At 37.5% G+C, this 23,491-nt stretch overlaps 3 protein-coding genes across 6 annotated transcripts in view; 1 reads left to right on the forward strand and 2 right to left on the reverse strand.

Annotated features, from left to right (window-relative positions):
* Positions 1 to 8,019: 8,019 nt before the first annotated feature.
* On the forward strand, positions 8,020 to 8,778 carry LOC103999468 (protein FAF-like, chloroplastic). The gene has a single exon (XM_009421222.2). The coding sequence runs from the start codon at positions 8,020 to 8,022 to the stop codon at positions 8,776 to 8,778; it is 759 nt and encodes a 252-aa protein (XP_009419497.2).
* A 5,022-nt stretch (positions 8,779 to 13,800) lies between these two features.
* LOC135623836 (probable fatty acyl-CoA reductase 4) lies at positions 13,801 to 19,285 on the reverse strand. The gene is made up of 11 exons (XM_065127230.1): positions 19,205 to 19,285; positions 16,368 to 16,521; positions 16,156 to 16,259; positions 15,694 to 15,896; positions 15,493 to 15,593; positions 15,180 to 15,372; positions 14,927 to 15,088; positions 14,727 to 14,808; positions 14,360 to 14,626; positions 14,135 to 14,262; positions 13,801 to 14,021 (listed from the first exon to the last, which is right to left on the reverse strand). Exons 1-11 carry the CDS (start codon positions 19,277 to 19,279, stop codon positions 13,868 to 13,870), a joined length of 1,623 nt encoding a protein of 540 aa, XP_064983302.1. The 5' UTR covers positions 19,280 to 19,285; the 3' UTR covers positions 13,801 to 13,867.
* A 1,635-nt stretch (positions 19,286 to 20,920) lies between these two features.
* Positions 20,921 to 23,491, reverse strand: part of LOC135586113 (fatty acyl-CoA reductase 1-like) — a 5,625-nt gene continuing 3,054 nt past the window's right edge. Inside the window, exons 1-10 of one of the 4 annotated variants that reach the window (XM_065127231.1) lie at positions 23,451 to 23,491; positions 23,238 to 23,341; positions 22,773 to 22,975; positions 22,595 to 22,695; positions 22,298 to 22,490; positions 22,045 to 22,206; positions 21,857 to 21,938; positions 21,505 to 21,771; positions 21,276 to 21,403; positions 20,921 to 21,179 (exon numbers count right to left, since the gene is read on the reverse strand). The exon at positions 23,451 to 23,491 is cut by the window's right edge and continues 3,053 nt beyond it. In XM_065127231.1, coding sequence (XP_064983303.1) covers positions 21,026 to 21,179; positions 21,276 to 21,403; positions 21,505 to 21,771; positions 21,857 to 21,938; positions 22,045 to 22,206; positions 22,298 to 22,490; positions 22,595 to 22,695; positions 22,773 to 22,975; positions 23,238 to 23,341; positions 23,451 to 23,491 — 1,435 coding nt within the window. In that variant the 3' untranslated portion in view covers positions 20,921 to 21,025. Of the gene's footprint in view, positions 21,180 to 21,238; positions 21,772 to 21,856; positions 21,964 to 22,044; positions 22,207 to 22,297; positions 22,491 to 22,594; positions 22,696 to 22,772; positions 22,976 to 23,237; positions 23,342 to 23,450 lie in introns of those variants that run through there. The other 3 variants (XR_010491513.1, XM_065127233.1, XM_065127232.1) reach the window with 3 other exon arrangements.

Below are 23,491 nucleotides of genomic sequence, written 5' to 3' on the forward strand. Positions count from 1 at the left end.
AATCTAGCCTTGTTTCTAACCACAATACTATTTTTGTCTTGCTTGTTTCTAAAGACCCACTTAGTACCTATGACTAAGTGGTCACTTGGTCTAGGAACAAGCTTCCATACCTCATTCCTCTCAAATTGGTTCAATTCTTCTTGCATTGCAATGATCCAAAAATCATCTTTTAAGGCTTCGTCAATGCATTTAGGTTCAATTTGAGAAAGGAAGGCGGCGTTAGCACAAAAATTTTTGAAAGAAGAACGAGTTTGAACCCCTTTTGATGTATCTCCTATAATTTGCTCTTTTGGATGAGCATCTACATACTTCCATTCTTTTGGTAAAGAAATTTCGGAAGAAGATGCATTCAAATGGCTATTTTGAGGAGAGGGTTCATTTAAATTCAAATTATCAAAACCAAGATCATCATCAAAATCATTTTTCTTTAAATCGGAAATTTCATTAAAAACTACATGAATAGACTCTTCAATTACTAAAGTTCTTTTATTAAAAACCCGAAAAGCTTTAGAAACGGAAGAGTAACCAAGAAAGATGCCTTCATCGGATTTAGCATCAAATTTTCCTAAAGCATCCCTTTCATTTAAAATAAAGCATTTACAACCAAAAACTTTAAAATAGGAGATGTTTGGTTTTTTGTTATTCCATAATTCATAGGGAGTTTTGGATAAGGATGGTCTTATTAGGACTCTATTCATGATGTAGCAAGCCGTATTTACAGCTTCGGCCCAAAAGTACTTAGGTAAACTTTGTTCATTCAACATAGTTCTTGCCATTTCTTGTAGGTTTCTATTTTTCCTTTCAACTACTCCATTTTGTTGAGGATTTCTTGGAGTTGAGAAGTTGTGATTGTACCCATTACTTTCGCAAAAATTTTGAAATTCACGGTTTTGGAATTCACCACCGTGATCACTCCGAATTGATGAAATCATGAAGCCTTTTTCGTTTTGAGTGAGTTTACAAAATTTAGAGAAACACTTGAAGCAATCACTTTTGTGAGCTAAGAAATAGGTCCAAGTATATCTAGAGTAGTCATCCACAATCACAAAAGCATATTTGCTTCCACCTAGACTTGTTGTATCAATTGGTCCAAATAAGTCCAAATGGATCAATTGTAATGGTCTAGTAGTGCTAATTTGATTTTTTGGTTTGAAGCTTGTTTTTATTTGTTTGCCTAGTTGACATGCATCGCATACTTTGTCCTTAATAAACTTTAAATTTGGAATTCCTCGTACTAATTCTTGAGATGAGATCTTAGATATTGTTTTCATGCTTGCATGGCCTAATCTCCTATGCCAAAGCCAAGCATCATCATTTACGACGGAGAAGCACATTTCATTACTTAGTTCATCAAGATTGATGGTATAGACATTATTTTGTTTTAAAGCAATCATAGTCATGTTATGATTTGGTTTTTCAATAATGCACATATTTGATTCAAATCTAACGATGTAACCTTTATCGCATAGTTGACTAATACTCAAGAGATTATGTTTCAATCCATCAACTAGTAAGACATCATCAATGGAAAAATTAAATTTGTTACCAATAGTTCCCTTGCCAATGATTTTGCCCTTGTTGTTGTCTCCGAAGGTAACGTACCCTTCTTCTTTGCTAGTGAGCATAGAGAAATGAGATGGATCTCCAGTCATATGTCTTGAGCATCCACTATCGAGATACCATCTCTTGCTCCTAGCTTGTGGGTTTGTCTACAAAAGAGGATGATTTTTAGGTACCCATTTGATTTTGGGTGCCTCAAAAATTGACCCACTAACTTTGTTATTTATGATTGAATTCTTTATAGTTCCTTTAGGAACCCATATTAATTTTTGTGAACTAATCTTCCTAAATGGGCATTTGTAGGCAATATGTCCGGATTTGCAACAAAAGTTGCATTTCATATAAGAGGAAACATGTAATGTAGGTCCTTTTATGAAAGTGGTAGGATTTTGATGCAATCCTTTTACAAATCCAATTCCATTTCTATTTGCGATGTGACCCTTGTGTGCAAGGATCATATCTAATCCTTTGCTACCAACCTTAAACTTGTTTAAGGTTTCCTTAAGAAGCAAATTTTCATTTTTTATTGCTTCTAAGTGCTCACACTTAGAGCATGGAGGAGTTTGAATATTATCAAACTTATCTTGTAGCAAAGCATGCTCTTTCTTTAAGATACTTAACTTCTTGCTAACAGTTCTACATTCATCAAATAATTCATGAAAAGCGATAGAGAGTTCTTCAAAAGATAAATCTTCATTAAGTAAATCACATACCTCTTCTCCTAAAGCCATTAGCGCGTAATGAGCAACTTGCTCGGTGTTGAACTCCTCTTCTTCGGATGTGCTTGAATCATCCCACGTTGCCTTGAACGCCTTCTTCTTTGATGTCCTCTTTTTGGCTTGAGGACAATCGTTCTTGTAGTGTCCCGGTTTTTTGCATTCATAGCAAATCACTTGGTCCTTCTTTTGTTCAAATTTATTTTTTGTATTATTTTTAAATCTGTTCTTTCTTAAATATTTTTTAAACTTTTGAGTCAAAAGTGCAATGTCATTGTCACTGTCCTCATCACTTGATGTTCCTTTCAAGTGGTCTTCTTGTGATTTGAGTGCCATATCCTTCCTGTTCTTTGGAAGGGGGTTCTCGAGCTCGTCATGAGCTTGACATGTCATTTCGTAGGTCATTAGAGACCCAATGAGTTCTTCAAGAGGGAATGCTTTAAGGTCTTTGGCCTCTTGAATGGCCGTAACTTTTGGATCCCAACTTTTAGGGAGGGATCTTAAGATTTTAGTTACTAGTTCAAAGTTAGTAAAATCTTTACCAAGAGCTTTGAGTCCATTGATGACATCCGTAAACCGGGTGTACATGTCTCCAATGGACTCACTTGGTTTCATTCGGAAAAGTTCGTAAGAGTGCACAAGGATGTTGATTTTGGACTCTTTCACTCGGCTAGTGCCTTCATGAGTGACCTCAAGAGTTCTCCAAATATCAAAAGCCGAATCACACATTGAAACACGATTAAATTCGTTTTTGTCTAGTGCACAAAACAAGGCATTCATAGCCTTTGCATTTAAAGCAAAAACCTTCTTCTCCGATTCATTCCATTCGCTCATCGGAAGAGAAGATTTTTGAAATCCATTCTCGACAATAGACCAAAGCTCAAAGTCCATAGAAATAAGGAAGATTCTCATGCGAGTCTTCCAATATGTGTAATCCGACCCATTAAACAAAGGTGGTCGTGCAATAGAATGGCCCTCTTGCATGCCGGAGTAAGTCATCTCTCTTGGGTATTAAACCAAATATGAGAGATAACCTAGCTCTGATACCACTTGTTAGGATCGGAGCGGCACTAAGAGGGGGGGGTGAATTAGTGCAGCGGATTAAAACTTCGATTTTAATCAAAATCTTTCGTACGTTAAGAACGAAACTTGAGAAATTTAACTTGAAGGCGTGTTCTTAAAGTTGCGCAGCAAGAGCAATAAGGAACTAAAGCAGTAAGAAGATTTGCAGTAATGTAAATGACAATAATAAAAAGCAAACCAGAGATTACGCCGATTTTTAGAGTGGTTCGGTCAAATGACCTACTCCACTTGCGAGGCCCCTCTTCGATGAGGCTCCCACCTTCCACTAGCAAGTCTCTTGAAATGGAAGGGTAAACACCCCTCTTACAACCTTTTACAAGTAGCTCAACCTCTTACAAATTTTCAATAAGAAAGAAGGAGGAGAACTCTCTAGCAAATTGAAAACAAGACTTGCTAAGACTTTCTAAGACTTTTCTCTCAATCAAAATGCTTCTCAAAAGTTGTAACCTCAGCTGAGATTTGAGGGGTATTTATAGGCCTCAAGAGGATTCAAATTTTGGGCTCCAAAATTTGAATTCTCTTAGGGTTCCCGGTGCTGGCGGTTCCACCGCCCAGCCAGGCGGTGCCACCGCCCAGCGCTCGGGTGCTGGACGGTGCAACCGCCCAGCCAAGGAGGTGTCACCGCCCAGCCAGGCGGTTCCACCGCCTGGCTTTCCGATTCATTGGTTTGGCTTATTTTTCGCCCAAACCAAATTTGACTTTGGGCCCAGTTGGCCCCTAACCAGGATATAGGATTATCTCTTAATCCTAATCCTAATTACAGGTGAACTACATAAAAAAAAACATCCTAAGCAAGTTTTTTAATCGCGAACGTCGAGTCTTGTTCCGGCGAGCTTTCCGACGAACTTCTTCCGACGGACTCCCTGCAAGCTCCCAATCTTTGTGATGACTTTAACGAGTAGCCGAGCCTTCTTGGTGATCTCCGCGAGCCTCCGACGATTTCTTCGGCGAACTTCCGACATGTTCCCGATTTCTTCTCGGACGGTTCCGGCAGCATCTCCGATGATTCTTCGGTCTCTTAAACGTCCATCGAGCTCGACTCCGGTATCCTTGCTTTATGTTTTCTGGTTATCGTAGTTAATCCTGCACACTTAACTCAATAATATGGATTAGATCAAATAACCCATCAATTGATTTTATCATCAAAATCCGAGATTCAACAGTTTCTGTGTAAAATTACTTTAATACAGTCCCCAAAGAGCTTCACTTGCAAAACCGAGCCTTATCAACCTCCGTGACCCATTTGCTGCTTCCGTCTGCTACCATACTTGTTCAGTGGTCAACACAGCAGCAGCAGCAATAACAAGTAGTGGCACATCATCCAGTGGTGGTGGCGGACACGGCGGTTCATCGTCCGGCAGCGCCGGCGGCGGAGACTCAGGTAGCAGTGATTCTGGTTCAGGTTATGGATCTGCAACATATCACCCCAGGAACGATGGTGGGTATCATCACAATCGTAGGAAGAATGGTGGAAGCAGCTGCGGTGTTTCCCTCCACACCATGCTTGCTGCTATTGCGTTCTTAGCTGCTGCTCTGACTCCTGCGGATAGATGTTAATCTCTCATGGCATACGGATCCAAAGTGGTTGGCGTGTGCAGGGTTCCTCATTACTATCTATATATATATATATATATATATATATATATATATATATATATGTGATGTTGTGTGAAGGTGAATGAGAAGAAAAGCTGATAAGAATAAATACGAAGAATAAGCACCACATTTGAATCGATGCTACGAATGAGATTCTACGCTGACGACTCTTAACAATGAATGTCAACATCTCTTGTTGTCACCTATAACAAGCGTGGAGGAGATGCTACGTCGCCGACTCTGATTGCTGTGATCATTGAAAGAATACGAGCTGTTTGTGTTAAAAGATTAATTCAAATAGTTAGGATTAAATAAAAATTTAGATTTAAATAAATCGATGACGGTGAAAGATTTATTGGGATATGAATGATTTTTTTAATATTATTTTTTTTTAAAAAAATTATATTTTACTTTTTAATCAATATAAATAAGTGTTTTTGGATCAATCCAAATCAGATTGAAAGTACTCTTAGTTTATTCTACTATTTTCTTCTCTTTTTCTTTAAAATTTTTAAGAAAAGTCAATAGTGTGATATCATTCAAATAATATCAATAGGAGTACTTTGATTAAAAAAGTAAATCCCTTAAAAAAAAAGAAAATGATAAATATTGGAGTAGGTGTTTCTATTCAACTTCTTCGTAATTATCAATTTTGGGCCATTAAGATGAAAACTCTATTTATTTCACATGGATTATGAAATTTGGTAGAAGATGATTTTTGTTAAATTTGATCAACAGGATCCTAATATTGCAAAAGATAAGAGAAATAAGATGAATAAGAATATATAGAAATATGTAAGAGCCCTCTACGTGCTACAACAAGCAATAGATTATCTTTTATTTCTCTTAATCATGATGGCATCAACATCAACAGAAGCATGCAAAATATTAAAAAATATATTTGGAGGCATAAATAAGATAAAAATTTCAAAACTTCAAATTATTTAACGAGAATTAGAAACTGAAAGATTCTGATTCTGATTTCTTCTTAAAAGTTTCTTTTATTGTGAATCAAATAAGATCTTATGGTAAAAATAAGAACAAACTATAGTAAAAATAGTTTTACAAAGTTTACTTCCAAAATTTGATATGATTTCTACTAATATAAAAAAACAAAAGATACAAATATATTGTCTATTAATGAATTAATGGGCTCCCTCTTAGTTCATGAATAAAAAGTAAATAGATCTTCATATAAATTTCAGAACATATTAAAATAGATCAGAAGAAGAAGAATCAAAAAGAAAAATTCAGAAATCAAATCTCAAGGAAGAGATCAAAATGACAAAGGACGTGGCCAATCAAATAAGGGTTAAAGGAACTCGAACTAAGGTAACAAAGAAACTCGTCGATGTTTTTGTTGAAAAAAAAAATTTGTTAGTACAAAAATAAAAATCTAAATATTTCTCTCTCCTCTTATCATAAAAAATATAGTCATCTTGAAAGCAATTGTTGGAACAAAAGTCAAACAAATTATTATGAGAAAAATAAAAATAAAAAAATGAAGAAAATATTTTTTTATAGTATCTGATGAAGAATATTCTAGATCTGTTTGGATTTTGGATAGTGGATGTAACAATTATATGACAGAGGATAAAAGTTTATTCCAAACACTTGATGATCTAGTCAGATCTATAGTACAAATGAAAAATGATGATAAGGTTCAATTGAAAAGAAAAGAAATAATTACTGTGAATATCAAATTTGATAAAAAATTTATTCTTGATGTGATGTTTATTTTTGGTTTAAAATAAAATCTCATTAGTATAGGGCAACCAATGAGAAAAGGATATTACGATGAAAAATACTTGATTTATGATAAAAAAAAATTAATAAAAATTGTGAAGATGATAAAAAATAAAGTGTTTCCCTTATTATTTTCAGATTTCTCTTTACATGCTACTATTACTGATAAATCGATATTATGACATAAAAGTTATGATTATTTGAATTTTTTTTGTCTATATAAACTATCTCGTATAATGAAACCTTCACAATTCAAAATGATAAAATGTCTGACTAAAATGGATGAAAGTTCTGATGAGAACGACGAGGAGCCACAATTAAAGAAGCAAAAAGTTCTGGATTCTATTCCATCCATCCATCGTTAATAAACCTATTACGAAGGCTACCAAAAAGGAGATCAGCAGTAGTAAGTAGTAATGAATATGAGGATGACAGCTTTAAAAAAAAATTCTAATGATGAACATTCAAAAGGACATCAAGCTAAGAAGTTTTAAACATCAAAAGTTAATAGTAGTTTTGACAAGTCTTCTAAAGGAAGTGAAGATAAGCAATCACTAAAGACTCCAAAGAAGATTAAAGATGCAAAAATGTTGAATACAGCACCGAAGATCAATTTGTCGACATCTTCACAAAAGCTTTAGCGAAAGAAAAATTTTTATTCCGAAGATAACTTCAAATTACAACAAATTATTTGAATTAAGAGGGTGTATTAAGACTAATTCAAATAGTTAGGATTATATAAAATTTTAAAAAAAATATAAAAAATTAGATTTAAATAAATAGATGAGAGTGAAAGATTTATTAGGATATGATATATTTTTTTATTATTAAAAAAAAACTTATATTTTAATCAATATAAATAGTTATTTTTGGAGTACTCATAGGTTTTTATACTATTCTCTTCCTCTTTTCTGAAGTTATACAGAAAAATCAACAGTTTAATACGTGTAGAGTTTGTCACAAAGGTGTTACAAGAGAGACTATATATGTTGGAGAGAATAATAGGGTGGGAGGGAGGAAGAGTAGGCGAAGAATAAGCTTTTTATAGACGACGATGATGACCGGGAAATATAAATAATATTCTTAATTTTTCATTTTTCCTAAATTGTAGAGGAGCGAAGGGACATGCAATGCCGTTGGCAAGGGGTGAGTAGTTGTGGTTCCACATGTCCCAACACCCCTCGTTTCCCTCTCCTCTATTAAGTTTTCTTCGTCCGACAACAGCCGCGCTTCACCGCCTCCACCTCCGCTTCCGTGGTCGCCTCCTCCCTCCCCACCTTTGTTTCTCTTGCCTTCGTGCGATGCCGCACGAGATCAAATGGATCCATGGGCTGAACTGAGAGAGATCTTAGAACAGCCACAGCCGGATAGATCGACGCTGGTGCGGTCCGTCTCATGGGAGGGGATCACGCCGGCGGTTCCGATCTCTCCCTCCATCGGAATGTTCGGCGAAATTCACTTCGCAGAAACACCCCAGCCGTCCAGCATCCCTCCCCGACCCAATTCCCTCCCTTCGACTTCATCGGTGGCCATGGCAGCGAGATGGTCGAGGATCGTGAAACACGAGGACGCTAAAGAAGGCGACGGCCTCTCCCCCAAGAACTCGGAGTATCTATGCACCGAGGGGCCTGGCTTTGAGAACCTGCAGGATGCTGCCGACCCGACAAAGCGATCGATGGGAAATGGCAGTACACTGAGAAGGAAGGAGAACAAGGAAACGGCGGTGGGGCAGCCGTCCACGGCGGCAATGGGGCAGAGACTGTACGTGAGGAGCCATTCAGATATTGGGCTCACGAGCGGGGAAGCAGTATTCCCACCGCCAATATCCACCATAGGCAAAGGTGTGAAGCCTTGGGTCTACCTTAAATCATTCAAGAAAGATGGGAGACTTGTCCTCAAGAAGATAAAGCTCCCGACACAGCAGTGCTTGCAAGCCACCAGGGAAAATGGCCGACTACTCTTACAGCTAGCTCATCCGACCAAGCAAGACGAGGAGGAAGAGGTAGAGGACGAGGAAGAGGAAGAGAATGGTTCTGGAAACGGAACTAGGGATGAGCCTTTCTGTATCTCATTGTAGTTTAGGTTGGCATCTCTGTTGCCCATACACGGCTCGTAGGTTGATATGCATTCTGCTGCTTTTGACTCCGATTTCTTGGTTGTTTGGAACGGAACATAAAATCTTGTGCAATGTGGGAAACAAGTAAGTTATCATCAACTCAGTGTTTAGTTCCTTTCATTTAACACAATGATATATAAAAGAGTATGAATTGGTTTTACTTGTTCAATACCTTTTGTCTTTCACTTAGAACTTCATTGACAACTAGCATGTCCAACCTTCGACTAAATGAAGATACAATGCAGAGATAGGTAATTGATACTTGTAAATCATCCACCTTCATTAGGAGCAACTCCTTCTGGTTCAATTCTCGATTAGATCTACCAACAAAGATTCGAGGTCAGCATATTACATATTATCCAATCAATCATTAGTTAGATGCCTTAGGTATCATTCATTCTCTTGACACAAAAAATTAAAAGGATTAGGAGTTTTTCGATTCAAATGCTCATCACCATCCACCATCATTTTCAATCTTCTGCCCAATTATAGCCCTCCGTCCAAATCAACAAATTAGAGACACGAGTAGAGAGCAAAGAGTTGTTGATTAAAGCTTACTATATAATGAAAGTATTAAAGGAACCTAGATATTTGTTGGAATTAAACTTATTAAGATATCACGAAGAAATTTATTGTATCAAGAGGTAAAACACATTAAAAGCAATAAATCAAATTGACTATTGATTCTTGAGAAAGAAGTCTTTTGACAAAATAATATTCATTTTAAATGTAATAAATGTAATGTATGTACAAGGACTATAATAGATTTGGATCATGAGACATATAGAGTTTTTAAGTGAAACATAGAATATTTTATTTTGTCCTTACTCTCCCTTTGTATGATTGCTCTATCTCTTCTCCGTATTTAGTTTAACATTTGGTATTAAAAGCTCAAGTTAAGCGGGGACCTCTTCCTCAAGTACCATCCAACTCTAAATCACTATAGTACATTCAAATAACAGTTCTTCTAAGATCTTAAGATATATAAGAGTTTGTAGAAGATGGATTTATTAAATTAAGTCCAACAGAATGAGCAATAAATATAGAATTAAAAAAATATCTCAAAGATAAAAGGAAGAAGGAGAAAAAACTTTGTTTACGATTTACCAAGGGATTGATGATATAATATTTGAGATTATCATTCCAACAAATACTTCGAAAGAGGCTTGAGAAATGCTTCAAAGAGTATTCAGTAGTGTGGATAATATAAACAATTTTCATTAATATATTTTACAAGCTAAGTTTAAAAAATTATAGCAAGGTACTTCTGAATCTATTTCTGATTACTTCTTAAAAATTATTTCTATTGTTCATCAAATGAGATGAAATGGTGAATAAATAAGTGATCAAAGTGTAATAGAAAAAAATGCTAAGATCTCTATATCTAAAGTTTAATTTTTATTACTATAGTGATCGAAGAGTTTAAACATTTGGAACAAATGTCTTTTATACAACTAATGTATTCTCAAATCAATCAAGGATCTCAAAATAATAAAGGTAATGAAGAATATTTTAGCCAAATAGGCCAAGGTTATGGCCGAGACCGTGGATATGGTAGAAATTCTAAAATGTCTGAAATATAATATTATATTTGTAAAAGGTATGGACACTACTTCTTTGAATGTTATTAGAATTTTAACAATCAAGGTGATAAGGCAAGTTTTGTTGAAAAATAATAGAAGAATGAAAATCATATTTTGCTAATGACTTATGATAATTTGAAAGAATATTAATCTATGACATGGTATATAAATATAGGAGCTTCAAATTACATGTGTGGCATCAAAGAATTATTTTTTAAAATATATACAAGTTATTTCGGTAATATTATATTTGGTGATATGTCTCAAAAGCTAGTAAGAGACAAAAATAAAAAAAAAAATTGGACTTAATAATAGAAATAATTATGCATTTCTGATGTTTATTATATCCTTATTATAAAAATAATAATATTATGAGCTTGGGCCAATTATTTGAAAAAGATTATAATATTAAGATAAAAGATATAACTTTTTCAATTCATAATAAGAATAAAACATTAATCTCATATGTGAAGATAATGAAGAATAGAATGTTTCCTCTATATTTATGTATTTTTGATTAGTCATATTATTTTAAAACTAATATTGAGGATAACTCTATAGACATTTTGGATGTACTCACTTAAATTTTGAGGCTTTAAAACTTCTAGAAAAATATAATATAGTGGCATGATTGCCAAGAATTGATCGCTCATCAAAGTTATGTAAAATATGTATTATGGGCAAGCAAGAAAGAATGTCTTTCAAATTAAGAAGAACATAAAAGGTATGGTATTAATTTGATTTGGTGCACTCATATGTTTCTTGCCCTATCAATCTAGTATACAAAGTAAGCATTTTTTTACCTTCAATGATGATTATAGTAGCAAAACTTGAGTTTATATATTAAAGGAAAAGAAAAAAAATTTAAGTAAATTTAACGAATTTAAAAATTTAGTTGAAAGACAAAATAGTTGTAAGATTAAATATTTAAGAATATATAAGAATGATGAATACATATCAAATGAATTTTAAAATTTTTATAAAAATAATATAATTTTACATCAATTCACTGTGATGTACATACCTTAATAAAATTATGTCTTAGAAAGAAAAAAAAGACTATACTTAATATGATCAAATGCATGTTAAAAAAAAAATTCTAAAATATTTTGGGAAGTTACTGTTGGTTATGTAGTTTATTTGCTTAATAGATTTTCGATAAGGTGAATTAATAATATTATACCAGAAGAAGTATGGAGCTTACAAAAACCAAGAGTCGATCATTTGAAAATTTTTGAAAGTATTGTATTTGACCAGATACTAAAAGAAAAGAGAATATAACTTAAGGATAAAAGTTAGAAATGTATTTTGTTAGATTATATTGAGAATTCGAATGATTACAAACTCTACGATCCTATTATAAATAAAGTTATAATATCAAGAGATGTTGAGTTTGATGAAAAATAGATTTATAATTTAAAAAATAATAAGAAGCATGAGAAGGCTATGATTCATAAGAGGATAATATAATACAAATAAGCATCGAAGAGTCTTTGGTTGAATCATCACCTATATGGACTAGGTTACATGATTCAAAAAGTTTGATTTTAAGAAACGCAAGAATGATTCAAGAGCTATATGACGTGACTCGAATAATTGATACCAACAATGATGAGTTTTTTTTTTATTTTATGTTTTTACAAGATATGATACATTAACCATCGAAAAAGTTTATAGAAAAGAAAAATGACTATAAGCTATGAATGAAAAGATCATGCTATTAATAAAAAAAAGATAAATGGGAGTTTACTATACTTCCAAAAGACCACCAAGTGACAAATATTAAGTGGATATTCAAAATAAAAAAAATGCACAAGCGAAGGTAAAGAAATACAAGACTCGATTGGTTACAAAGGGATATAAACAATAATATGAAATCAATTATGAAGAAATTTTCATATCAGTTGCTTGACTGGATGCAATAAAATTACTTCTCTCTCTAGCAGCTCAAATGATATTAAAAATTTTATAAATAGATATCAAATGAATATTTCTTAATGAATTTTTTAAAGAAGAGGTATATGTTCAACAACTCCCTAATTTTATTGTTCATAACCAAGAAAATAAGATATACAAGTTAAAAAGGACTCTTTATGGGCTTAAATAAGTCTTACGAGCATGAGATTCCCATATAGATGTTTATTTTATTCCAAATGATTTTTCTAAATATCCATATAAACATGCTCTCTATATGAAATTTAACTCTGATGAAGATAATATTTATATACCTGTATATAAATGATTTAATTTTTATAAGAAATACTGTCTTCATGATTAAAAATTTTAAACATTCTATGAAGAAGGAGTTTAAGATGACTGACTTAAGCCTAATGACTTACTTCCTTAGTATCGAAGTTATACAAGACAATAAAGAAATTTTTATCTCACAAAAAAATTATACAAAGGAAATTCTAAAGAAGTTTTTTTACGAAAGATTGTCACATTACAAATATACTTATGGAATATGGCACTAAGTTGATTAAGGAATGTGAAGGTAAATCAATTAATATAATTTATTATAACAGTCTAGGATATTTAAGATATTTGACATGCACTCAACTTGATATATTATTTTGAGTTGGTTTAATAGGTAGATACATAGAGACTCCTAATATATCTCATTTAAAGGTTATTAAAAAGTTTTATAATATATTAAAGGGATAATTAACTATGGCATATTCTATTCATCATATAAAAGGTTGAAACTTATTAAATATAGTGATAGTGATCGGATGAGTACAATCAGATTTGTATTTTATTTTGGTAAAGCTATATTCACATGGTCTTCAAAAAATAATATATCATTGCTTATTAAGTTGTGAAACATAATATATATAGTAACATATTCTTATGTTTATCATGCAATATGGTTAAGAAAACTACTTTATGAATTTGATAATATCATAGGAGAAGTCAATCAAAATTTATATTGATAATAAATCAACTATTGCCTTAGGCAAGAAATGAATCAAAGATGCATATCAATATAAAATTTTATTTTATAAGAAACCATGTCAAAAATAAAGAAATTGAACTATTTCATGTCAACAAGTGAACAAGTGGTCGATATACTCACAAAATCTTTCAAGTTTCAAATATTTTAATAATTTCTTTCTTAATATGTTTGATGAAATAAGTTTAAAAGGGAAGAATGTTGAAATTAAACTTATGACGGCACCATAAAGAAGTTTATTGTATCGGTGAAACGCATTAAAGGCTTATTGAAAAATAAATCAAATTAACTATTAATTATTTAAAAAGTTTAAAAAAGAAAGATTCATATTAAATGTAGGGAATATATAAACTGCATGTGTTGAGTAAAGTTTTTGAGTGAAACAAAATATTTTGTCATGTCTGATAGCTCTATCTCTTCTCTTTATCTAATTTAACAGGATTCAACTAGATATTCAATTTATATCTTATTTCCACCAAGAGGGGTTTACATTCTGTTGTTCATCTTTGATGGCTCACTTGAATGCATATTTCATTACACCTGGGATATGAATGCTACTGAAGTAGTCCTCCCAATCAATGTGCTTGGGATCAAAATCAAACATCTTGGCCTCAGCTTCGTCCCGCTTCATCGCCATCCTCAATCTCTCCATGTTTAGGTCATCAAAGCTTCAAAACATATTCAAGTAATTAACAAAATTTCTTCTTTTTAAAATGGCTATGTTAAGTAATAATAATAATCTTGTATAAATCATCTCTTATATCAAGAAAAAGTATCCTACCGTCCATCGAAGTAGACGTAGGGTTTGTAAAGGTCGACAAGATACATCATGAACTTGTACTTCCGGTTGAGTTCATTGTATCCACGAGCGAGTCGTCCACAAGATAATAGATTGACCAGGTGCATTACCTATCGAGAGCAGTCACAATTCGCATGCGGAGTGAAGTAGGGCTATACATCAAAATGCGTGTGGCAGAATCGTGCAGAGATGTGTGGACGGACTGACCTCCAATGGCAGCTTGTATCTCAGAGTCATGAAGACGCGGAAAAGGACCATGCTTTTGATGAAAGAAAGCCTCTTTGTCGGCATGACACTTCCATCTCTCCCGACGCGAGGGTTGGCAAGGAAGTAACGGAATCCACAATGCTCCAGGGTGGCGTATGTCACTGGATTTCTCACGGACGAGCCTATGTGGTAGGTGAACTCGGCCTGCTGCTTCGAGTGAGCTGCCATGGTCGCCATCATCGCATTCACCACCATGTCCCCGGGCACCTGCATCATCAGGATCATCTCAGAACGATAATACCCAAAAAAAAGTGTGGATTGCTGATGGGTATGTGGGTCGAAGCTTTGTTCCGAGGAGAGAACGAACCACGTCCATGATGATATCGAGATCTCCAAAGAAGCATGTGATCTTCCCCTTCGCGTAACCTATGAGCACGCTGTCGATCGTCCTGCACAACAACCACCACACACCGGCTGTAGCTCTAAGGTGACAGTGCAAATCTAAAACGCACCGACTCCATCGACTGGAGTCATGTTAGATAGATAGATAGATAGATAGATAGATACCGTGTTCCTTCGACCCAACCCGGCAGTGGATCACTCTGAACGCTTGTTATGATCGTTGGGCGTAAAATAACCATCGGCAGATCTCCTCTCGAGTGTCCAAGCAACATCTCACCCATCGCTTTGGTGAAAACGTAGGTGTTTGGCCAACCAAACAACTTAGCCCTTTGGGATGCAAGAGATTAGGAACGAAGAGAGATCAGCTCAATGGCTCAATCTATGAGAGTAGGAGGACGAGCAAAGATAAGGGTCAAACCTGTTTATCCCCAGTTCCTTCATGGCTAGCTTCTCTGCTTCCTCGGTCGCGTCCTCTGCACGGAGGTCCCTCTTCTTCTTGTCCGCCAAGCTTAGTTCTGCTTCAATGTCCAAGTAGGAGCCCCCCTCGAGGGTCTCTCCCATGAGAAACTTCTTCTCCAAGATCAGTCCGCTTTGCTCGCCGGCTACATAAGCTGGCAACGAGAGGAAGATGAGATCGTTGCAAGTTATTAATGGTCGATAAATATATGCACATAATCTTATGTCATCATGTGTTAGAATGGTATCTTGAATCAACTCGAAATGCAACGTACCAGTAGAAACATGGAGAAGCATTTCTAGCCTAACACATCGTTTGGCAAACTCCAAGATATGCTTGGCTCCGAGGACATTGATGCCCAACGCAACATCATATCTGTGGGTTATCAAGTAATAAATGCATCACTTTCACAAGTAATTTCGCTAGCAAGAGTCGCAACCTTGAGGTCACATCTTTGTTTGTTTTGTCCGATTACCTCTCATCAAAGTTGGTGGTTGCAGCTACATTGACAACAACCTCTACTTCCTTCCACAAGTTTCTTCGGAGATCAGAGTCATGTATTCCTAAATCTTCCTGGACTATGTCGCCAGCCAGAGGAACAAGTTTGCTCGTAACAAATGAACGGAAGCCGTCGCCGTGTTTGTCTTTTAGAACCTTAAATAAGTCCTTTTCTAGTATCTATAATGAAAAGAAAAAGATGATTAATTCCAAGAGTTGAACAATCAGAAAATACATATGCACGAGTAAACCGTAAGTAGAATTAAGCCTAATTTCTAGACTCATGAATCTGAACCTATGTTTTCGGTACAAGCGAAAGAGAAGAAGAAGAAATATAGTTCTTGCACATAACTTTGGTAAGCCAAAAACTTGCTGCTTGTGTGCGAATTAAGAATTAATGAACAAAAAAGAATGAAGAAACCCCTTTGAGGAGTTGCACCTCGGTCTGCACACGCTGGTGGGCGGACGTGGCATCACCGGCTCTGACGAGGAGGAACAGCTTCTTGACCTCGGGTTGAACCCGTAGCACCTTCTCCACGAATACTTTCATCCCAAACCAACAGGAAAACAAGCAGAACACACACAAAGCTCAGTAAAGATTGTAAAGCACATTTGGTTGTCTTCCATGAGATGTTTGTGTGAGGGGAATACTTTTTGCCAGGAAGCCAGTGGATCCAGTGACCAGAATGCTCTTGTTCTTGAAGAACTCCACTATTCTGATGCTTTCCATGTCGCTGCTCTTGAGATCGAAGCCTCCGTACGTGTTTGTGTAGAGAGAGAGAGATAGAGAGATGGTTTGGGACACCTGAGCGAGGGATGCATATAAATAGTGGAGGTGAGAAGACAGAAAAGAGAGAATAAGAGAACACGAAAATTAATGCGGGAGCGGTGATTAATTTTAATGACATGGGCCATCGCTTTGGACGTGGCATGGATCGTAACATGGATACACCCGAAGACTGCATTCGTGCATGCATTGGCTACTGTTCCACCGTTCGGCACCGTTTCTTGGACAAGCAACATTACTGCCACGACGACTTACAATGATTGATCGTAACTTGAAACGACAAACCATATCGTATCAACTCATCATTAAGATGCATACTTTTCTGAGCTGTTTGTGTTGTGTGCATAAACGTGATCAGCGATCAAGAATTCAACGAGGTGGAGCTTCAACGTTGACGAAGGCGCAACCTACCATGATTTATACTTTGTTTCTCTTGCGTCTCACATCAGATCATGCACATGATCGATCACACGGGGATGTCAGATCTCTACAACAGTGCATTGCATGCGACGACATTGTTGTAATCTGGAATGCTGTTGCATGTATGCGTACATAGGTGAAGGGACTTGCCCATCATGGAAAACAGATAGCAGTCCACGTCATGAGGGATGGAAGCGTCAGAGTTGAGTGGTTCAGCCATTGCCACACACCCTGACCGACTCCATCCGCATTAGACAAAGAATAATAGCAAATGATCATGTTGTTATAAAGTCTTCAGTTCAACCAAAAATGGACCACCAGAATGACACCTACTGTGCTTTCTAATCTGCATTTCGTGTGGCCGATATTTCATTGGTTCGTCGCCGGTCACCGGTGACATCAAACACCTAACCTTACTTGGCCACACGATTTACATCGTCTTGCTCAACGATACCCTTGCCGTAGGTGTCCTTGGCGGATCTAAACGGTGGCTAGTGACTACTCAAAAATGCCACATTCCACACGGCAATGATTCTTTCGGTGAGTTGACATCAGTAGTTGTTACGAGGCACCGGCCAAAGGGCAAGCCTCCACGTGGCGTTTGATGTCACCAACGACAGGTGAGAAATTAAAGGCCAAAGGAATTATTATACGCCGAAGGTGGTTGTTAGGTCGAGTGTTATGAGATTGGCTGGCCAACGCTCTCATAAAATTAGTCGCGATTTTGGTCATGAATGGATTAGCTGGAGTTGATGTTTTTAATGACAATATGAGATTTGGTTGTAGAATCGAGAGAACGCTAATGATGATGCTAAGACACTGGGCCGCACCTGATTCAGCCCGGTCTTCTTTTATGTGTTCCTTGCGATCCCATGGATTCCCCAGAGCAAAGACGTATACAAATTATTCCAACAGGTAGAGCGAGTCCAAATTGCCTTTCGTGTTGAAAGGGAGCTATTGGAAACGGGAAGAGTATCTTCCTTGACAACAAAGTGATCACTTTGATCGTGCGGTCACTATGGCGAGGCTCGACTCGGCCCATGTCGAGAACAACGAAGCCCAACCAGAACCAGTCTGATTCATACTTGCTGTTCTGGTCCGTGGAAACACCGACGGCAGTTGATGACCCCGGAGGCGCGCTTGGCTTAGCCTTAGCTGTTGGGATTTCCGGTTTTGGGCCGAGAAATTGAACTCTTTCCAATCCTTGGCATTGACTAAAGGATGGATATAATCCTAAATTTGAGGACGTAGACAAAAATACTCCAACGAGTTTATAAACCCTTAATTCTTCTAATTCTCAACTAATATTGAGACTAAATTATTCTAATTCTAAGATCAGTCATCGTAGATTAGAAGGCATGTTGCCACGGACAACCTACAGCAACAGGCATTACTAGGGATACTAACTCGTGACATATAAATGGGACATGCAACGATTTCCATTCATCCCAATGCCGCATCATGACACATTGTCGTAGCTCGTTAGCAATGTCTCAGTCGTCCACATCCTGGTGCTTACCCCCGCAATCTCGCAAACTGATTAAACTACGCCACACATATCATCATGATTTATCAGAAAATGATCCATTCATGAAGAATAATTAGGCAAAGAAGTAGAACAAGGAGCAAGGAATCCAGCGGAGGCTACTCGGTGCATTGATTCGCTTCTAAGCATCAGAATGAAACCCTACGGGCAAGAAATCAACCAGATAGATACAGAACCAGCAGCAGCAGCAGCAACTACAGAAAGATCAAACCAGAAACACAGCTGACAAAAAACCCGAGACAACAAACACTTAAGAAATGGCCCTCTGATGCAGACTGACTATGAAGATTTAAAGATGATAAATATATCTGGTGAACAACAAACACTTAAGAAGTAGACCCAAGGAATTCCAGTCTAATGGTTAAGTGATAAGGACATCTAGAATTAGATCAAGGAACTGTCTGCATGTTCGACGATAAATCATCCGTGGGCATGGGCAGGTTAGAGTGGGAACCATTGGTTCACAGAAATAAACACAACTTTGTTTAATTATTTACTGGTTCTTGTTTAACCTAATATTCGACCCACAAAAGTAGCAATACTTCCATCTTTCTGACCTTTCTCTAGAGATCTCATTCCATTATTAATGATTTTGTAACCCCCTTTTTTTTTAATTTTAAAGTTTGGGTGCACTATCCTACCAACGATAGACATGCAACCGATGATCTTATAGTGTCTCCAACATGTTCATGGCCAGATATTAAATGTACAAGGAAGAAACTAAGAAGCAAGTACCTCCTCACTGATACTGACATTGTCCATCATGAAGACAATTGTTTCTGGATTGTGATGATAATCCATGCATGACATTCCTGGTCAAATGGTAATGTTGGCTACTGAAGCAAATTCTGTAAACATCTAAAATATCATTAGCTTAGTTATTGTGCAAGATAATTAAGCATCACAAAAGAACCAGATTGCAGTTTTGTGCCACACAGAGCACAATATTGTTGTCACCATAGCCAATAATTATGACCTAGCAATGGATGACGGTAGGAAATTAAGAGCTATACATTAGCTCTGTCGTCTAAATCTTTTGTGTTAATCATGGAAGCCTTGTGTAAGATGAAATGATGAATAGGGATAAACTTAGCCAACACCACTAGAATCAAGAAAAGCACAAACCAGCAGTACGAAAACAAGATTCCTAAGCTCGATTCCATGTCAGTCCCTAAGTTAAAGTAGTACCATATATGTTTACCTAATCTTTCACATACGTTTCCAAGTTAAAGTAAAAGTTATTACAACATCGTTATAACAAACGGATCGTTCATAGAAGACTAAAGAAGTTACTTCAAATCTGCGTCAGATCAGTAGGCAATCTTTGTTTTCCTTCATTAATCAATACTCAATTGATAGATTTCGACACTAGATGAAGAATTAAGCTGCACAAGGTCTTTCAAAATGATAATTTGTGATACAACTCTCTGGATCACCAGACTGTTATTAACTTGTCGACAGAGTCTAAATTATAACAAGATTACAGTGGAAAGCATATCATATGATCAAAGCAATCATCCAGTTCCAATATATCAACAGAAATGAAACGCGAAAGAGGAATAAAAGCAACCATGTTTCCAGGAAAAATAAGATAAAATCCAACGCATATACGAAAAGAAAACGAGCAGATGACAGGGATTGATCTAAACGTAAAAGATCCCAGCTCGAGGGTAAAACTGCAAACAGATCGAAGTCTAGAACGAAAGAAATCGATCATTAGGCGGCCACAAAAGATTCAGGTGAACATGATCATCATAGAAACCAAATGCTCCTAACATCATCAACTTCGTATCGGAACCCACAGAAACAGTATTCTTTTACCTGACGACGCAGTGGAAGCGATCGAAGATCGAGATGACTCTGGAACGTCTTGGATGCGAAAAGCGGCCGCAGAGCAACCCAGATGAGAACGTACCTTCTCGACATGGAAGGTGGCAATGGGGCTTATTTATAGGGTTTATGAGGTCCGGGCCGGGCCGAGCCGGGCTCGTGGAGAGCGTGGCAGGACTCGACCCATGGGCTCGGATCCTCTCCAAGTAGCGTATCCGACTCTACCCCGAATCCTCGCACTTTAGATGGAGCCCGCATCAATAGACGGTCGAGATGTAGCAATTGGAAGGCTAGATTAGAAGTCACACAGCGGATCGGCTGTGGAGAGGGGGGGTGGCCGAAGCGGTGACGGTGGAGTTCAGTACTGGTCCTTTGCTTTACCCACGCGTTTCTGACGACTCGAAATTTCCACCTGCCTCGTGATTTCGTATTAAGCGGGACACCGCACTGCCATCAATGACAGATCGGGTGGAAAGGCCGAGTGAATTATATAGCCGGTAGAAACAATTATTTGAGTCGTCTCTTAGTTTCTGGTGGCCGGCCTTTTAAAGCTTGATTAAAGAAGATGCAGCAGATAACAGCAACCTTAACAATGACTGCGAGGATCGACATAGCTGGGAATTAACGCAATTTATATTTTATTTCCACCAAGACGGGTTTACATCCGATGACAACTTTTAATAGATAGCGAGCGCATCAAACATCCTGATGTTCATCTTTGATGGCTCACTTGAATGCATATTTCATTACACCTGGGATATGAATGCTACTGAAGTAAGCCTCCCAGTCAATGTGCTTGGGATCAAAATCAAACATCTTGGCCTCTGCGTCGTCCTTCTTCATCGCCATCCTCAACCTCTCCATGTTTAGATCATCAAAGCTTCAAAATGTATTCAAGTCATTCACATGATTTCTTCTTTCTAAAATGGCTTTGTTAACTAAAAATAATAATCTTGTATAAATCATCGTATCCTACCATCCATCGAAGTAGGCGTAGGGTTTGTAAAGTTCAACAAGATACATCACATACTTGTACTTCCGGTTGAGTTCATTGTATCCGCGAGCGATTCGTCCACAAGATAATAGATTGAATAGGTGCATTACCTATCGAGAGGAGTCACAGTTCGCATGCAGAGTGAAGTAGGGCTATACATCAAAATGCGTGCGGCAGAATCGTGAGGAGCGGTGTGTACGTACGGACTGACCTCCAATGGCAGCTTGTATCTCAGAGTCATGAAGACGCGGAATCCGACCATGCTTTTGATGAAAGAAAGCCTCTTCGTCGGCATGACACTTCCATCTCTCCCGACGCGAGGGTTGGCAAGGAAGTAACGGAAGTGACAATGCTCCAGGGTGGCGTACGGCACTGGATTTCTCACGGACGAGCCCATGTGGTAGATGAACTCGGCCTGCTGCTTCGAGTGAGCTGCCATGGTCGCCATCATCGCATTCACCACCATGTCCCCGGGCACCTGCATCATCAGGATCATCTCAGAACGATAATACCCAAAAAAAAGTGTGGATCGCTGATGGGCGTATTCCGAGGAGAGAACGAACCACGTCGATGATGACATCGAGATCTCCAAAGAAGCATGTGATCTTCCCCTTCGCGTAACCTATGATTACGCTGTCGATCGTCCTGCACAACCACCACCACACACCGGCTGTAGCTCTAAGGTAGCAGTGCAAATCTAAAACGCAGCGACTCCATCGACTGGAGTCATGTTAGATAGATAGATTGATACCGTGTTCCTTCGATCCAACCCGGCAGTGGATCACTCTGAACGCTTGTTATGATCGTTGGGCGCAAAATAACCATCGGCAGATCTCCTCTCGAGTGTCCAAGCAACATCTCACCCATCGCTTTGGTGAAAACGTAGGTGTTTGGCCAACCAAACAACTTAGCCCTTTGGGATGCAAGAGATTTGGAACGAAGAGAGATCAGCTCAATGGCTCAATCTATGAGATTAGGAGGACGAGCGAAGATAAGGGTCAAACCTGTTTATCCCCAGTTCCTTCATGGCTAGCTTCTCTGCTTCCTCGGTTGCGTCCTCTGCACGGAGCTCCCTCTTCTTCTTGTCCGCCAAGCTTAGTTCTGCTTCAATGTCCAAGTAGGAGTCCCCCGTGAGGGTCTCTCCCATGAGAAACTTCTTCTCCAAGATCAGTCCGCTTTGCACGCCAGCTACATAAGCTGGCAACGAGTGGAAGATGAGATCGTTGCAAGTTATTAATATGCACAAAATCTTATGTCATGTGTTAGAATGGTATCTTGAATCAACTCGAAATGCAACGTACCGGTAGAAACATGGAGAAGCATTTGTAGCCTAACACATCGTTTGGCAAACTCCAAAATATGCTTGGCTCCGAGGACATTGATGCCCAACGCAACATCATATCTGTGAGTTATCAAGTAAATTTCGATAGCAAGAGTCGCAACCTTGAGATCACATCTTTGTTTGTTGTGTCCGATTACCTCTCATCAAAGTTGGTGGTTGCAGCTACATTGACAACAACCTCTACTTCCTTCCACAAGTTTCTTCGGAGATCAGAGTCATGTATTCCTAAATCTTCCTGGACTATGTCGCCACCCAGAGGAACAAGTTTGCTCGCAACAAATGAATGGAACCCGTCGCCGTGTTTGTCTTTTAGAACCTTAAATAAATCCTTGTCTAGTATCTAGAATAAAGAAAAAGATGATTAATTCCAAGAGTTGAACAATCAGAAAATACATATGCATAACTAAACCGTAAGTAGAATTAAGCCTAATTTCTAGACTCATGAATCTGAACCTAAGTTTTTGGTGCAAGCGAAAGAGAAGAGGAAGAGGTATAGTTCTTGCACGTAACTTTGGTAAGCCAAAAACTTGTAGCTTGTGTGTGCATTAAGCTTCAATAACAAAAAAGAAAGAAGAAACCCCTTTGAGGAGGAGGAGTTGCACCTCAGTTTGCACACGCCGGTTGGCGGATGCGGCATCACCGGCTCTGACGAGGAGGAAAAGCTTCTTGACCTCGGGTTGAACCCTCAGCACCTTCTCCACGAATACTTTCATCCCAAACCAACAACGAAAACAAGCAGAACACACACAAAGATCAGTAAAGATTGTAAAGCACATTTTGATGTCTTCCAGGAGATGTTTGTGTGAGAGGAGTACTTTTTGCCAGGAAGCCAGTGGATCCAGTGACCAGAATGCTC

This window comes from Musa acuminata, chromosome BXJ2-9 (genome assembly GCF_036884655.1).
Source record: "Musa acuminata AAA Group cultivar baxijiao chromosome BXJ2-9, Cavendish_Baxijiao_AAA, whole genome shotgun sequence".
Taxonomy (NCBI): domain Eukaryota; kingdom Viridiplantae; phylum Streptophyta; class Magnoliopsida; order Zingiberales; family Musaceae; genus Musa; species Musa acuminata.

Excerpts from the sequence above, each read along its gene's own strand:
- LOC103999468 (XM_009421222.2), top strand. The coding sequence starts at position 8,020 with ATGGATCCATGGGCTGAACTGAGAGAGATCTTAGAACAGCCACAGCCG.
- LOC135623836 (XM_065127230.1), bottom strand. The coding sequence starts at position 19,279 with ATGTCATGCATGGATTATCATCACAATCCAGAAACAATTGTCTTCATG. Across the intron at positions 16,522-19,204 it reads ATGTCAGTATCAGTGAGGAG|GTGTCCCAAACCATCTCTCT; the intron begins GTACTTGCTTCT and ends TCCCTCGCTCAG. Across the intron at positions 14,809-14,926 it reads GGTTGGGTCGAAGGAACACG|GACGATCGACAGCGTGCTCA; the intron begins GTATCTATCTAT and ends GTTGTTGTGCAG.